This window comes from Carettochelys insculpta, chromosome 1 (assembly GCF_033958435.1).
Source record: "Carettochelys insculpta isolate YL-2023 chromosome 1, ASM3395843v1, whole genome shotgun sequence".
Classification (NCBI taxonomy): Eukaryota; Metazoa; Chordata; order Testudines; family Carettochelyidae; genus Carettochelys; species Carettochelys insculpta.
Window position 1 is genome coordinate 208,940,949 of NC_134137.1, and position 17,870 is coordinate 208,958,818.

Below are 17,870 nucleotides of genomic sequence, written 5' to 3' on the forward strand. Positions count from 1 at the left end.
TTTTTTTTTTTTTTTACCCACCAGAGGCCACTGTGGCATCAGAACAGCCCCTGCCTTCATGCTGTTTGCTTTTCCGCTGTCACAGTGGCCTCTGGTGGGTGAAAAAGCAGAACTGCAACACTTCTGGGGCAAAATGTATGCTTTGGAGGAAAAAAAAATTCTGTGGGACACATGAATTCTGCATATGTGCATTGGCACAGAATTTCCCCAGAAGTAGAATAAGAAGCAGCACACGGTGGTGCAGCCCCAGAAGAGCACTGAAATGGACACAATTGCTCCAAACCCTCACAAAGGAATATATTGCATCAGCCCATAACCAAATTCACACACTTGTACACAAGCAGAGCAGGCTGGACACAAGTTGTGATAGGTACCTGCCTACATATCTTTAAAGAATTTCCAGTCTAAATATGTACTTATCCTTAAGCCTCTATCCCAGGGTGGGCAATCATTTTTGCCATGGAGCCACTCCAAAAATTTTGGCAAATGGTAATGGGCTGACCATTTCTATTATATTAATGGAGGGTTTGGAGGGTCTGGGACAGAGTTTGAGTGCAGAAGATAGCTCCTGTCAGAGACGGGGTGCAGGAGAGGGTGTGAGGTCTGGGAGGGAGTTGGAGTGCAGGCGGGGGGTTCTAACCTGGAGCGGGGGTGCAGAGTTTGGGACAGGGTGCAGACTGGGACGGGTTGGGGCGTGGTGTGAGGTGCAGGCACTGACTCTGGCTGGGAGACATTTAACAGCATCAGCAGTTCCTGGATGGCAGTGCAGCTGGTCACCAGGCAGTCAGGCTCAATGCAGCTGACTGCTGCTGACAAGCATGTCTCCATACCCCCTGACGGGAGGGAGGCAGCGGGTGTCCATGACTTGTTTGGTTTCTGGCCAATGGGATCTGTGAGGATGAGGGCAGCACACTGAGACCCACTGCTCCCATTCTTCCAAGGTGGTGTGCAGAGACACGTTCTCCAGCAGTCTCTGGCCATGGCACTTCTGGGAGCAGCACTGCTGGGGCCGCAGCAGGCAGGCGGCCTGCTAAGTGCTCCAGTGGGCCATGGGACCATTTTCCCCCAGCCTTGGCCTGGAAGGTCACATCAGGCAAGAGAAAAATATATGGTGGGCTGAATCGGACCCTCGGGCTGTGTCCATATAACCTATCCCTATTGATTGTCTTTGAGAGCGAATGAGTTGGGGGGGTGACCCTCAATATTTACACTACATCTTCCCACAGATGCACGTTTTCCAAACTACTGTGACAAAATGCCTGAAGTCACAAATTAAAAAGTATCGGAGGGGTAGCCATGTTAGTCTGGATCTGTAACAGCAACGAAGGGTCCTCTGGCACCTTATAGACTAACAGAAAAGTTTTGAGCATGAGCTTTCGTGAGCACAGACTCACTTCATCAGATGCTGGTCTTGGAAATCTGCAGGGCCAGGTATTAAATTAAATTAAATTAAATTAAAAAGTGTGTTCTCATTCATCGTCTCTCTCTTTCCCATTCTCACTGGAGGCTTGGGGAACAGACAGGACTCGTTAGAATGGTATGAACATTTTATGATACTTTGTTGAACATTTTCCAGTGAGAATGGCTAGTGAACTACTAGATCTTAATTTTATTCCTGATATAGTGCCACATTGCAAAGTAGCAAACTCCAAAACATTAGTAAAGAGAGAAACTTTTACAATTTTGAAAGCTTCCATGGGCCAAGTTTTTATAAGGTATTTTGGAACCTAAGTTACAGATAGACACTTTTGAAATCCCAGTATATGCCTGACTCCCAGGAATTAGACATCTAGTCACTTTTGAAGATTTCAGTATGTACCTAATCTCTGTATCCTTAGATACCTAAATTCTCTTGTAAATCTGGCCCTTAGGAGCCTGTGTTCTATTTTCAGAAGTGACTTTGGCACTCAGAGATGCAAGATTAGTTGATTTTCAATTATACCTGTTGTCTAATATCTAGATTTTTTTCCAAGATATTTTGGCATCTAATGGGATTTTCTAAAGCATCTATGTAAATTAAGATGTTTGATAAATCTCACTGTCTCCTGTCTGCAACTTTGTATATCTAGCTCTGAGTGCCAAAGTCACTTTGGAAAGCGGGACATGGGACCTTTTGAAAATTTCTCTCTACATCTGACATTGTATTGTGTCCTTATTTGTTATACTTTCATTTTTAATGTGTGAGCCATTTCAGTACATATGAAAATCTTGGAGATTAACTGAGCATCAGCTATTCATAAGATAGACAAGTGTAACCCAACTGCTTATAGCCAATCCGCTTCTAACCTGGTCTTTTAGCCTTTTACTATTACTGAAGTCGAAGCTGCTTTAGCAAAGATATACGTCAGTGCGATCTAGCATGGTTGGCTAAAACCACCTGCTCAGTTTGTAATATTTTAAACAACCTCCCACAATCTTAATACTGTACAACAACAAATTATGCAGAATACTTCCATCCCTTCTTAAAAGTGAAATCTACAAACTGCCCAATGAATATTGTACAGTGAAATAAGATCATAGCCCTGTACCAACTCCATAAACTCTCCCCCTTCAATCTAGCCTTTACCCTCTTCTCTTCCTCCCACCCCCTCACACCCTCATTCATCAGTTCACTCTACTCTCTCTTTCCTCATACCACCCCACGTTACCTCATTCCTTCAGTTCACCCATACTCACCCCTGCCAATCCAATCTATCCACCCCCCACCTCAGAACCCCCTCAAGTTCCCAGTGTTTTCTTCCTTCTACCCAATCTCCTCTTGCTCAGAAACACTCTGCCCTCTTAATTCCTTTCCTGCCCGATGCATCCTGCCCTCCAAGCTCAAAATACACACTTGTGTTGGACCTCAGGGAACAGGAGGAGGGGTCAGAAGAAAGTCTTTGGCTTCAGGAAGAATGTATACAGTGTTTGTTTTAGTAGAGTTAACCTGAGCTAGCCACTTCTTGGCCATATTCCCTTCCCTGTGCCTACACCCTCTTCTGTCTGTAGCTGAAGTCATAGAATCATAGAACACTTGAACTGGAAGGGACCTCAAGAGGTCATTGAGTCCAGTTCCCTGCCTTCTTGGCAGAACCAAGTGCCATCTAGATCGTCCCTGATAGGTGTCTGTCTAACCTGCTCTTAGATATCTCCAGCGATAGAGATTCCACAACCTCCCTAGGTAACTTGTATGTAGGTACTCCGTCGTGTCTGACGATGACGTAACTTATTCCAGTTATTCTAGGTAACTTATTCCAGTGTTTAACCACCCTGACAGTTAGCTAGTTTTTCCTAATGTCTTATCTAAACCTCCCTTGCTGCATTTTAAGCCCATGACTCCTTTTCCTATGCTCAGAGGCCAAGGAGAACAATTTTTCTCTTTCCTCCTTGTAACCGTCTTCGAGGTACTTGAAAACCGCTATCATGTCCTCTCCAAATCTTCTCTCTTCTAAACTAAACAAGCCCAGTTCTTTCAGTCTTCTCTCATAGCTCATGTTCTCTAGACCTTTAATCATTCTTGTTGCTCTTCTCTGGACCTTTTCCAATTTCTTCACATCTTTCTTGAAATGTGGTGCCCAGAACTGGACACAATTGAGGCCTAATGAGCGCTGAGTAGAGCAGAAGAAAGACTTCTCGTGTCTTGCTCACGACACTCCTGTTATAATACATCCTAGAATCATGTTTGCTTTTTTTGGCAACAGCATCACACCGTTGACTCATATTTAGCTTGTTGTGCACTATGACCCATAAATCCCTTTCTGTAGTTCTCCTTCCTAGACAGTCGCTTTCCATTCTATATGTATGAAGCTGATAGTTTCTTCCTAAGTGGAGTACTTTGCATTTGTCCATATTCATCCTGTTTACCTCAGACCATTTCTCCAGTTTGTCCAGATCATTCTGAATTATGACCCTGTCCTTCAAAGAGGCTGCAATCCCTCCCAGCCTGGTATCATCTGCAAACTTAAAAAGCATATTCTCTATGCCAATATCTACATAGTTGATGGAGATACTGAATAGACCTGGTCCCAAAACAGATCCCTGCGGAACCCCACTTGTTATGCCCTTCCAGCACGACTGCAAACCATTAATAACTACTCTCTGAGAATGGTTTTCCAGCCAATTATGCACACACCTTTGAGTGGCCCCATCTAAGTTGTGTTTGCCCTGTTTATTGATAAGAAGATCATGCAAGAACATGTCAAATGCCTTACTAAAGTCTAGGCACACCACATCCACCACCTCCCCGTTATCCACAAGACTTGTTAGCCTGTCAAAAAATGCTATGAGATTGATCTGGCATGATTTATTCTTTAGAAATCCATGTTGGCTGTTACTTATCACCTTATTTTCATTGAGATGTTTACAGATGAATACCTTAATTATTTGCTCCATTATCTTTCCTGGCACAGAAGTTAAACTGACTGGTCGGTAGCCTGCATTGTTCTTTTTTCCCTTTTTTATAGCTGGGCACCATGTTTGCCCTTTTCCAGTCTTCTGGAATCTCTCCCAGCTTCCAGGACTTTTGAAAGATAATAGCTAAAGGCTCAGAAACCTCCTCTATCAGCTCCTTAACTATTCTAAGATGCATTTCATCAGGCCCTGGTGACCTGAAGACGTCTAACTTTTCTAAGTAATTTTTAACTTGTTCTTCATGTATTTTATCTTCTAAACCTTCCTTCTTCCCACTAGGATGCATTATGTTAGGCATTTCTGCATCGGCCTTCTTCATGAAGACCAAAACAAAGAAGTAATTAAGCACCTCTGCCATTTCCAAGTTTCCTGATATTGTTTCTCCTACCCTCCTCCCTCATTCCCTGTCCTTGGTCTTCCTCTTGCTTCTAATATATTTATAGAATGGCTTCTTGTTACCCTTTATGTCTTGAGCTAATTTGAGCTCGTTTTGTGCGTTGACCTTTCTAATCTTGCCCCTGCATACACGCATTGTTTGCTTATATTCATCTTTTGTAGTTTCTCCTACTTTCCACTTTTTATACAACTCCCTTTTGATTTTGAGATCATGCAAGGTCTCCTGGCTAAGCCAAGGTGGTCCTTTCCCATACTTTCTAGCTTTCCTATGCAGCGGTATAGTTTGCTTTGGGGCCCTTAATAATGTCCCTTTAAAAACTGCCAACTCTCCTCAGTTGTTTTTTTCTCTTAATCGTGCTTCCCATGGGACCTTACCTACCAGCTCTCTGAGTTTACCAAAATTTGCTTTCTTTGAAATTCATTGTCTCTAATTTGCTGTTCTCCCTTTCACTATTGCTTGGAATCATGATCTCTTTGATGTCATGGTCACTTTCTCCCAAGCTACCGTCCACTTTCAAATTCTCAGTGAGTTACTCCCTATTTGTTAAAAACAAATCTAGAACTGCTTCTCCCTTGAAGCTTTTTCCACCTTCTGAAATAAAAAATCGTCATCCATGCAGTCCAAAAACTTTCTGGATATTCTGTGCCTGGCTGTGTTAGTTTCCCAACATATGGTTAGATAGCTGAAGTCCCCATCACCACCAAGTCCTGTGTTTGGGATAATTTTGGTAATTATTTAGAGAAAGTCTCACCCACCTCTTCTATCTGGCTAGGTGGTCTGTAGTAGACCCCATAAAAACATCACCCTTGTTTTTTACCCTTTTTAACTTAACCCAGAGACTCTCAAAATGTCTGTGTCCTGCATCCATCTCCACCTCAGTCCAGTTGTGCACATTTTTGATATGTGAGGCAACACCTCCTCCCTGTTTACCCTGCCTGTCCTTCCTGAGTAAGTTGTACCCTTCTATACCAATATTCCAGTCTTGCATATTATCCCACCAAGTTTTTATTATACCAATTATATCATAGCTGTGTTTGTTTGTTTATTAGGATTTCAAGTTCTTCCTGCTTATTACCCCTACATCTTACATTTGTATATAGGCATCTAAGATACTGATTTGCTTTTGCCTCCCACTTCTGCGTAGTCCCACTTTTTTCTCTGCTGTTTATAGCCCATGATCACTCCCATTTCCAGCCCAACTCCCAGGTCTCCAGGTTTTTCCTTACCTGGGGGCTTTGGTCACCTGTCCCCATCAAACCTAGTTTAAAGCCCTCCTCTCTAGGTTAGCCAGTCTCAGTCCAAATACATCCTTCCCATTCCTCAAAAGGTGAACTCCATCCCTGCTTAGCAGTCCTTCATGGAACAGCATCCCGTGATCGAGGAAGCCAAAGTGCTCCTGGTGACACCATCCTCTCAGCCAAGCATTCGCCTCCGGAATGCACCTGTCTCTGCCTGGTCCCCTACCGTGGACAGGAAGGATTGAGGAGTACACCACCTGCACTGCACACTCCTTCACCCATACTCCCAGAGTCCTGTAGTCAACGCTTGATCTGCTCAGGGTTACACCTTGCAGTATCATTTGTACCCACATAGATGAGTAACATGAGGTGCATCTACACTAGGAACTAACTTCAGACTTTACTTCGAAGTTAGGGGTTACTTCGAAGTAGCCAGCAGAGTGTCAACATGCATTTTCCCTTTCTTCTAATTTCACTTCAAAGTCAGGGGGCCCAACTTCGAAGTCCTTACTCCATTCCTGGGAATGGAGCAGAGCCCAACTTCGAAGTTTAACTTTGAAGTAGGGTGTTTGTAGACACTCAGCTTCAAAGTCTGTAACTTCAAAGTTATTTTTGTTGTGTAGACACAGGCATGGGGTGGTAGTCAGTAGGCTGGAAAATCCTTGACAACACCTCTGTAATGTCTTGGATACTGGCTCCTGGCAGGCAGCGTACCTCGTGGGATATGTCAGGGTGACAGATGGGTGTCTCTGTCCCCCTCAGAGGAGAGTCTCCTGCCACCACTACCCTACATTTCTTTCTCATAGTGGTAGCAGGAAACCTCCCAGCCTGGGGGGGAAAAGGCTTCTCTGATTCACCTGTAGGGGGTGATTCCTTATCTCCTATATCTCCCATATCCAGAACAGCATAACAGTTTCCCAGTACCGCAGTGGGAGGATTGGGAGCAGGAGGAGAGCACTGCCTGCTGCCGGAAGTGACCAGTTGCTAGTGTCTCCCTGAGCCATCTCCACCTCCACTGACAATGTGTCCGCACTCTTTTGTGGTGGGACAGCTATCTTAACCTCAGCTGTCTCCACATGAACACTGTCCAGGAATTGCTCATGGAGTCTAATACTCCTAAGCCCAGCTGCCTCATCCTGTGTGTCCACCACCTGCTTCCTGAGAGCTTTTATCAGAAGACAACTTACACACTGGATGGTCTTCCTAGCCTGGACTTCAGTAGGTGGGAATTGCAAGTCACAATCCCTGCAAAACCACACCTGGCTCTGGGTAGAGGCGTCCCTGGTCAGGAGGTATAACCAAACCACTTTTTCATTCTCCTTCTATTACTACTAATGTTTTAAAACACTGTCTAAAAATCAAGCATCAAAAAACTACAGACCCACTTTCACAAATATATAATCCCAAAGTAGGAACAAAATGTGTAAATATGGGAGACCTAGAGAACAAATCTGTAAAACTATGAGCAAACTTTAGCAAGAGCAAATTCATTAAGCACTCCAACGTGCTGATATAAGGCAAAGAAAGCCAGGAAGACAGTTAAAACACACTTCCCTGCCAACTTAGGGGAGTACCGGATAAGATAAACACATTCTCTTTCCACCCTGTGCCAGACGTGTTGCACTTTGCATTGCCACGCAGGGTTACACAGTAAACCTGTTACCACACGACTGCAGAAGATTGACCCATTCAGGGTCAGTCTTCTGTGGTTTTGTTTCATGACACATCAACCCTGGAGCTCCTCGCGAACGGCAAGGATTAAGGAAAGTCGATGAGAGAAACGCTGCCTTTGACCTTCCGTGAAGACAGCCCTAGCAGTCAACTGCTGAAGAGTCAATTTTATCTATGCAATTGGAGTAGTTAAAATTGCATATCAGCAGTCGACTTTTATGTCTAGTATAGACATAGCCTAAGTTATCTATTCCTCCTCATGCTCCTGTTTTTGATTTTTGTAAGGGTTAGAGAAAACTGTCAGTTGGACAGCAGAGTTTCCAGTGTGTTATGGGAACATATACAGTGCAAGCAGCAGGGGTGTGAGCTTCCACATGAATGTGCTACCTCTAGCATGAGAAAGGAATTGGTCTGTGTACCTTTGAGACCTTGGCCTCTGCCGAGACAACTGGGATGATGATGATTGGTGATGTAGACAGTTATGCAGTAAGAGCTGAAATAAGACCACTAATTTAATTTTCCTGTGCCATTGAAGAGCCCTTACTGGGTAGTGGCTTGCTGCTATTACCACCATGGGCCAGGTGTGCACCCTGTAATAACAAACACTGTATACCATTCCATGAGCCATTCATTTCATAATTGTCATCTCTTGACGGAGGAAAATGTTGGTGATCCATAACTGGCAATGTCTTAGAACTAGCTGCCAAAGGGAACAAAAGTTCATTGTCAACAAGAAGTTCTGTGACACCTTATAGACTAACAGATATTTTGGAGCATAAGCTTTCATGAGCAAAGACCTGCTTCATCAGATGCATTGGACGAAGTGGGTCTGTGCGCACGAAAGCTTATGCTCCAAAATATCTGTTAGTCTATAAGGTGCCACAGGACTTCTCATTGTTTTTGAAGATACAGACTAACTCCGCTCCCCCTCTGATACATATTAAGTTCATTTTCACTTTTGAGGTACCTTATCTCTGAGGAGAATTAGTAGCAGGGCATGTGCTATGTGGCTGCTTTTTCCTCCCCATGAATGGTGTTTATCAGAAGAAAGGACGAAGGAGAGGAGATTATGGAAAGGCAGAGCATAAGAACAAAATGTTTCCTGATCTTTTCCCCTCTGCACACACAGAAATTTCAGACCAATGTACCCCTCTGCCATGCAATGAAGATGGATTTACAGAATGCATTGATGGGCAAGCCAAATACACTTGTGTCTGTAAACCAGGCTGGCACGGAGAGAGATGTGAAGAAGGTACAATTCATATCACGATTACGGTGATAGCAGTTGTTACTGTGGCTGAAATTATAGCATTATTAACAGTACCACATCTTTACATAGATAAATGAGGCAGCAAATGCCCTCAAGACTTTTTGTTTTTCCCTTCTTCCCACCCCAGCCCCATTTTCCTTCTGTGACGTACCAGGGCACAGTCCAGACGGATGAGTAGCTGTATGACCCCAGTTATGTAACCCAGGGTCAGGGGGCATTCTTCACAACGCCTTGCTGCTGTGGCCTCCCAACTGGACTTTTCACAAACTGCCTTCAGTTATGTTTGTATGTGCTGCAGTCAGCTAAGCACTGGCTCTTACCATCCTTAAAGATTACCACAGGGTGACACAAACATACTCCCAGACTCAGATTTCGTGCTGGTAACATTAGTCCTGGGGGGAATTCTGCAAGTTTACTCTGGCTTCAAATGAAACAACTGCAGAATTCCTCCAGGACTAAAACATATCCTGTGCTGCTCAGCCGTCTCCTGGACAGCACAGATATACTGAGTCTGTTATTCCTTTAAGAGAATCACATGCTTAATGTTTTACCCCAAATGAAATTACCCAGACAAATTAATTTGAACTCACTGGATCAGATAAAACAAGTTTTTGACTACAAAGAGAGAGCTCTTAAGTGAATACAGGTAAAGAAAGATAAAAGTCAGACAGGCTTGCAAGATAAAATGCTGCTGGTGACTAGCTTAACAACCTATGTTAGATTCAAAACAAAGTTCTCTCGTCTATGTGGAAGGAAACTCTGTGCTGTTTTTGTGTTGCGATACAGATTTTTGTCCCTCCCCTATTCCTGCCAAGAAATGGCCACTTTGGTGGCAATTGTCCAGCCTTGTTTATGCCTGGCTGAGGCATCAGCTTGCTCTTCATCTCTTAGGCACTGATTTGATCAGTCCCCAAACTTATCTGGAAAAAGTTATAACTTTACAAGGCATGGGTTACAGAAGTTACTGCAATAGCATGTGAGGTTTGAACATGGATATATTCTGTCATGCCTTCTAGATATAAATGAATGTGAAGACCCAGAAAATAAAAATGGAGGTTGTAGCCACACCTGTGTTAATTTTCCTGGAAGCTACCACTGTTTCTGTGAAGATGGATATTATATGCTTTCAAATAAACAGGAATGTAGAGGTAAGAAAAGACACTAAAAATACCATTGTGTGAAAATAAATTATATTTTGATACTACTCAATTAGAGAATTTAGGCTGATCTGTTGCTAATATTCCCGTAAATTTTCTCCTACTTTTTCAAGCCTAATTCTGCTCTCTGATGCATGTTTGATTCCCATTAATATGACCAACTCATTACACTGCTTGTGTTTAGTAAACCTTTTTACGTGAAGCTAGGTAAGCTAGTTAATGAGTGAAACCAGGACTTGGGTCACAAAGCCCACACTTAAACCAGTTTCATAGCCCAAGTCGAGTTTCTAGAATGCAAGGGGTAGTTAGCATTCTTAGCTGGAAACCCAGTCTGTGAAAATCTGCAATAATGGTTGGATTTCACTGAGTTTTAGTTCTGAATTTACAGACAGGGATGAATGTGTGATACGTCCAAATATCTGTGGGACAGCACAATGCAGGAACATCCCTGGCAAATATAAATGTGAATGTGAAGAAGGCTACACATATAATTCAACTTCAAAGAATTGTGAAGGTAAGGGCTGCTTTTCTCAAATAACTATTTTGACAATTTGGAAAACCTGGCTATCTGTAACTTACAACTTCTAGTTGATTATATGAAATTCTTGCATGCCTCCATGTATGTGGGTTCAGCCATGTGGTATTATGTCTCCCTGATCAAAGCCAATAGAGAGTTGTAAACTTAAAAGTTCCCATTCAACGGGGAGCACCTTGGAATAATGGGCTAGTTAAAGTTCAGGCACTCTAATTATTGGGTTGCAGAGAGCAGGGTTTGCAGCAGAGGTGCCAGAGTAGGGGTTTACAAACCGAAAGGGTACTTTAGCACATGCCTGGATGGGTGGGATAGTTCCCCATACTGAGGTTAGCCTGCGGGGCCCAGGCCACTGCACTCACCACAGCAGTAGGAACCATGCTCAGGGGAGCGGAGCAGGCTGGGGCCAGGGTGCTCTGCTTCCCTCCGCCGCAGTAAAGCAGAGTGACCCGGCAACCTCCTCTGCTCTGGCACCCATCTCCCAGCTGAGTTGCTCAGCTTCACGGCAATGGTGGGAAGCGGAGCAACCCGGCCCCAGCCTGCTCCTCTCCCCTGCGTGATTTGGGAACAGGGCACGGTCTGGGGCTGGGCACTGCTTTCTGCCATGTTGGGAAGTGTGCTGTGGGAGAAGTGTGCCACCCCAGGTCATGTCCCTCAGGAAAGGGTGCAGTGGGGGTGGCAAGGCTGCCCCAGGTCCAGACCCCTCCCCAGAGAGACCCCTACCTACACTGCAAACGCAAGTCATTTGACCCAGGATCAGACTCACTACTTCAGGGGCTCTTTTGATGGGTAGATGTACCCAGAGGCTGAGGAGAGATTCCAAAGGGAAGTCTCTTGATCACCAGATTCAGGAGAGGTGAAGCATACTGACTGCAGGGGCCAGGGAGAGATTCAGTAATTAAGAGAAGCCCTGAGCAGGAGGAGTGAAATTAAACACAGGAGGCTTGGAGCCCTGAAAAGATCCTAGCTACAATCCCAAAGCAGACTCAAGAGTGGTGAGAAAACTAAGGCACAGCATACAGGTGTTCACTGTTTTGCCTAGATCTGCATAAGTCTTGTGCTGTCTAAAGTAAAGTGTAACCACTTTAGGGATCCCATTGCAAAGTCTATGCACTATTTGCTTCAGCTGCTTCGTGTCTCTGAAGCAATCAACTAAAAATCAGGGACTGACTACTTACAAGACTGAGGGTGGAGGAATGGTTTTGCTTACATTACTGGAGTGTCTTGGGGGATCAGCTGTGCTACAGGTCCACTTCCATGCTGGGGTAGGAGATAGATTGGGCCAGAACAGTCTGCCACCAGAGGGAGTAGTTGGAGCCTACCCAAAACCATTGGGAGCTTTAAGGCACAAAGGCCCCATAAGGGGTCTAACACAGCAGCATGCTAAGAGTCCTGCAGAGGAGATGATAATACAATGGAAATAATGACATTCCAACTGGTGAAGAAAAGAATGAACTTTTAGCACTTTGTTAGGAGGCAATTCTTCATGCGTACAGTTCAGGGCAAAGCCTGTAGCACAGGCAGTGCTGTGGAGACAAATGGAGATCTGCAGATACTGCTTTTTTATTATCTTTCACACACCAAAGAAACTTAAAAAGAATTCTTTGCTGACAGAGACCATTTTACTCCAGGTCTTTATGAGCAACTATCTGATGCCTTAACTTTACATAACACCAAAGCTTTCATGATCAGCCATCTGCTCTCCCGTGCCCAATTACTGTGGGGTTAAAGAGAGGATACTAACAGATTCTCGTATCCCTTTGTAGCTGTGTTTACTCAGATACAAAAAGACACCGTGGTTTTAAGAAAAGCAATCTGACATACTTTTCTCCCTCATTCTATGTACATTTCTGTTGTGTGGAATTCTCCTTAATGTAATTTTACTTCTAGAGTTGGGATCCAGAAAGATTGGGAGATGAAGGATATTAACAAAAGCAAAGTCCTGCTTCCTACGGGGGATATAATGCTGCTACGCTTTCAGACTTGCTATAACCCCATCACATAGGTCATTAAATTCTGTCTGAGGACAAAGTTATGCAGATGGACAGAAACTCAGCCTGCCTGAAGCGTGGCAGCATGTATGTTCCCATTGTCATGTTGGAGGGACAGATTCACTCTCTTGGGCTGTGTCCACACTAGCTCCCTACTTCAAAGTGCCTGGGCGGTTAGCCACGGCTGTATGCAAGCCGGCACTTCAAAGTTTAACACTTCAGAGCTGATGCAGGGAAGAATTAGTTTAATGAAGTTCTGCATATGCACCGCAGCACTTCATTAATAATCTCCTGACACCCTACTCACCATGCTCCCTTTGAAGTAGGGAGCTAGTATAGACAGAGCCTTGGATCAGTGAAGTCAAATTTACACACATACCCACACCCTTCCTTTACTGGTAGCTGCTGCAAAGGGAGCAGCTAGGATTCTACTCCCCTTTCACCACCAGTGGAAGCCACCTAAAATAGGTACTGACTCTGCTCATCCCCACTCCACCCATTTGCATGGCTTCACCATAGACCACCCCTTACTCCCCACCATGAGCAAAAGCAGGTCTTGCTGGAGGGGAGCACTTGCTGCATTGCCATCCACCCATGCAGATATAATGGCTCTGGGGCAGCAGCTTCTATCCTTAAAATCCTGGAGGTGAATCAAACCTGGGGTTTACAAGATAATAGAAGTTGTTTTAAAGAGTGACCTAAGCCAACTTCAGTTTAACTTAGATACTGGTCATGTCTTCAGGTCCACACATCTTTATCCTTCTTGAACAGATTGTTTCATCACTCAAAGGCATGTTTTCGAGACGCGAACAACAAAGACATTAAAATGACCAGTCTTATTAGCTGCAGTGTCTTTCATTCAAGCATCTCAAAAACCTTCACAAGCTTTAGTTTGTTTAGTCCTCTCAATGCCAGCTCCATGATGGGGAACCTCTGGTGCAATGATTTGTACTAGGTCACTCAGTAAGCATCAGATATTAGAATGGAGCTCAGGAATCCTAGGAACTGGTTCCTGGTTCTACCCAGTGCATTATACTCAGCACTGCAGAATGTTGAGCTTAAAGATGATATACTGAATTTTCCTTTAAGCAACAGAATGTTTTTCATTTTTTTAAAATTTATCCTGCTCCAAAAACAAATCATGTTTTTGAAATACATTTTCAAACATACTCATGTATTTACATCAGAAATGCAGCCTTTGAGAATGGGCATTGCAAAATTTCTTTGTAGGTATGAGCTAAGGGCAATGTATAGAGTCCCATACCCCATGAGATGTTTTGCTTGTTTTGCTTTCATATTAGACATTTAAATTACATCATCTTTCACACAACCATTCTTTCCTGAGTTATTTATTGCAGATAGCCAACAACCTGAAAAAGGTAGCGGGTTTAACTCCTTAATAGCCAGGTGGGTTAGCATCTAATCAACCTGGGTTGTTCTCCATATATTCCACTTAAATGTCTGGGCTTTGCAGCTTGTGACAATTACTTTATGTCAGAGGGGTACCTCTCCCTCAGATGGAACTGATTTTGGTTTTATGTTAGCAGACCTACTCCACATGATTGTCACATATCCTGTTAGGGCTGTGGTAACTCTTGCAAAGAGAGGAGACCCTAGGGGGAATAAGACAAAAGTGGTCCAGAACATGGAGTACTGATAATTGGCAGCAGTTCATTTATCTCAACTCCTCAACACTGGGTTGCTCTGTAAGCCTCAGCCATGCAGCTCAGCTTTCTCACATCTCATTTCAGCCTTGCCCTTGCTCCCCGTACAGTTCCCATATCAGACTTGTTGGGGCTGCTCATCCAGAAAGCAATGGCAGTTTTCGGCTAGAGAGGGCCCCTTAATATTTTAATACATCCTCACCACCAGAGCCAGGATTCACATTCCAACACAGAGAGTTGTGCCCATTGCTACATTAACTAAGGTACTGGTTGTTAGAACATGAAATAATTGTTCAGTCTAAGTCTCATGCCATGTGCTTCTGTTTCATGCAGATGTGGATGAATGTGCTGAAAACACTTGCGCTCAAATGTGTGTAAATTCACCAGGAAGTTATACCTGCTATTGTGATGGCAAGAAAGGGTTCAAGCTTTCTAAGGACAGGAAGCACTGTGAGGTAAAACTGAACAATGTGAGCTTGCTGGGGAAATGGCAGAGTTGGATGTTTTTCCATGACGGGACCTGGGTGTCAGCATGCCTCAGTGGGTCACAACTGAGAACACTAAATTCTTCTTTGAGTGTCCCCGTGGGTGCTCCACAATAGGTGTCGGGCTCGCCCGGCGCCGCAGATCGGATCTTCCAAGCAGTTTCTGCCGGACCGCGCATGCACTGGCGCGCGCCGCTCCCTTGCGCGCTCCTGGCCATGTGCGCGATCCGGTCCCCGCCAGTTCCTCTTAACCGCCGTCAGCTGCAGACGGAATCCGAACTAGGCTAAGGCCAAGTAGCGTATTCAATGACTTTAACTGTTTTTCTTTAAAGTTTTTCAAGTACTTAGGCTACTACGAGTTAGCCGGTTGTTATTTTTGCAAAAAAAAAAACAAAACAAAACAAAAGCAACAAACAAACTACAAGCGGGACAGCTTCAATCCAGTCCCAGTAACAAGCGCCGGAGGCCAGGAGCATAGGGCCATCAGCCGTCCTGCTGCGGCAGGCCATCGGAAGGGGAAAACAGCACAGAGAAGGTGCTAAGTACCCGTTTAACAACTGAAAGACTCACCAACAATGTCCTCTTCAGGATTTAAAAAATGTGAGTCCTGCCGAGAGGCGATGCAGCGTCCGATGGGCACAGTCTATGCATAAGGTGCCTTGGGGAGTCCCATGTTACACAGAAATGCTCCTTCTGTGCTAAATTAACAGCCAGAGCAAGGAGAGACAGGGAGATGCGGCTTAAAATGCTGCTTTTTGATAAGGCCCTCCAGCCAGACGTGCCGGAGCGGCCGCAGCAGGAGGGACCCTCCGGGGCCCATAAAAGGAAAGCTGCCTCCCTCACCCCATCAGCGCAGAAACGGAGGAAAGCCTCCCCAGCCTGATCCCTGCCGGCAGCAACAGCGAGCGGGACGGGAGGAGCGAGCAGCCCCCAGCCACAGCAACAGCTGATCGGCGGCGGCACGGAGAGCCACGTGGAAGCGGCTCAGCCTCCGATAATCAGCCAGCCGCCCCGCACCGCAGGCAGGGCGGCGGCTAAACAAGCGCCGGTGCCAGCGGCACCGCAGGCAGCGGCACCGACCCCCGGGGAACCGGCGGTGCAGAGCACGCAGGCACGCAGCCTGCAGGCACCGAAGGACACCGCACGTGCGGCACCGCCTTCGAGCGTGCCGAGCACGATGCGGACGGGGCCGGGATCCCCTGTGCGTCAGGGGGCGGAGTTACCTCCTCCAGGGAGGGGGAAGGCTGCACACAAGAGGAGGCATTGCAGCCCCTCTCCGCACAGGGTTGTGGAGTTGCTTTCTCACAGCCCTCCGCTTATGTTTCAGACTCCAACCAGAAGGCAGGGGTCCCCCCTAGCCTACCCGGAGCCCCCTTCTCCATTTTTGCAACCAGCCTCACCCTGGCTGGGACCACCTTCACCCTTCCTGGGGTTTGAACCGCTGGACTATTATGCAAAATCGCTCTCTCCAGTGTCTCGACGATCTCCCTCCCCCAGACGCAGAGGGTATGCACCAAGGGAGTGGTCTAGGTCACCTTCCCAAGAACAGTGCCTATACTGCCATGGTCGCCCCTACCACGCGGGGCATAGACACCATCGGCAATCTACTAGGGAAAGATCCCCACAGACGATCTCGTACCCCCGAGGGCAATTGCGACCGGGGACAGAGACTCAAGCATCTTAGGGGGGACTGGTTATGGAACCCCGAGACTTCCCTCGCAAACCTCTAGCGAGAGGGTGTACCATCACCAGCAGGAACCGGAAGGGTCCAGAGAGACGTACCCCAGCGGTTCCTCGCTCTCCTCCCCGGACGAGGCTACAGCCCCGGGGGACGTCCATCCTCCGGACGATCTCAAACAGTTTCAAGAGCTGTTTAAGAGGGTGGCCTTCACGCAAGGCATCCAGACAGCAGAGGTGCAAGAGAAACACCATAAACTCCTCAAAAATTTGAGACCTCCGGCCTCCTCCAGAGTAGCAATACCGCTTAATGAAGCGATCTTAGAGTCCGCCACTACGATATGGCAGACCCCTGCGACTATTCCGCCTGTCCAAAAGAGAGCGGATAAGAAATACTTCATGCCGGCGAAGGGCATGGAGTTCCTGTTCAGCCACCCACAGCCAAATTCCTTGGTGGTGGAGTCGTCGCAACAAAGATCAAAGACATCTCAATTCAGGACAGGGGGAACAGACAAAGATGCCAAGAAGCTAGAGCTGTTTGGCAGAAAGGTCTACTCCTCCTCCACTTAACGTTGCAAATGGCAAATTACGCAGCACACTTAGCGAACCATAATTTCGACAACTATTCCAGGTTAACCTCCCTCATAGACTCGCTTCCAGAGGACAAAAAGCCGGTGCTCAAGGCCATAGTGCAAGAAGGCTACGCGGCCTCGAGGACGGGAGTTCAGATCGCCCTGGACGTTGCGGACACAGCAGCACGTTCCACAGCAACGCCCCTCCATACACAAAGAAAAGGTACTAACCTCAACAAAGACGGTACCAGTACCAGCAACAGCGCCCCCAGTACCACAGGGGTTACGAGCAAGGGCAACATCAACAGCACCAGCAATACAGAACTCGCAGGCGACGTTCACAACAGAGCCGTGCATCCTCGGGGCGGGGCCAAAGGCCACAAGTTTGACATACAGATCCAGGGCTGCGCCATCACTACCATCACACAAGGTCATCCGAAGCGACTATTCCACCATCGCCTCCGACCGTTCTACGACCAGTGGCAAAGGATCACCACAGACAAATGGGTGCTGGAGATCATAGCCACGGGGTACGCCATCCCCTTCCAGTCGCTCCCACCGTCACGACCTCCACCCAAGCCCCACCTCCAGGAGGCCTCCCATGTAGCGAGGCTCAGGCAGGAGGTGGACCATCTCATGCTCATAGGGGCAGTGGAAAGAGTGCCGGAGCAACTGCAAGGGAAAGGGTTCTACTCCAGGTACTTCCTCACGGAGAAAAAGACAGGAGGCTGGAGGCCCATCTTAGACCTTCGCGGCCTCAACAGGTACCTGCACAAGCAACGTTTTCGGATGACCACAATCGCCTCCATCCTTACAGCACTGGACGA

At 46.2% G+C, this 17,870-nt stretch overlaps 1 protein-coding gene across 2 annotated transcripts in view; it reads left to right on the plus strand.

The window, feature by feature from the left end:
• PROS1 (protein S) overlaps positions 1 to 17,870 on the plus strand; it is a 118,684-nt gene that overhangs the window by 67,897 nt on the left and 32,917 nt on the right. For both annotated transcript variants that reach the window (XM_074998512.1, XM_074998504.1), the window contains exons 5-8: positions 8,825 to 8,947; positions 9,982 to 10,113; positions 10,511 to 10,636; positions 14,643 to 14,764. In XM_074998512.1, the coding sequence (XP_074854613.1) occupies positions 8,825 to 8,947; positions 9,982 to 10,113; positions 10,511 to 10,636; positions 14,643 to 14,764 (503 nt within the window). The remainder of the gene's footprint in view (positions 1 to 8,824; positions 8,948 to 9,981; positions 10,114 to 10,510; positions 10,637 to 14,642; positions 14,765 to 17,870) is intronic.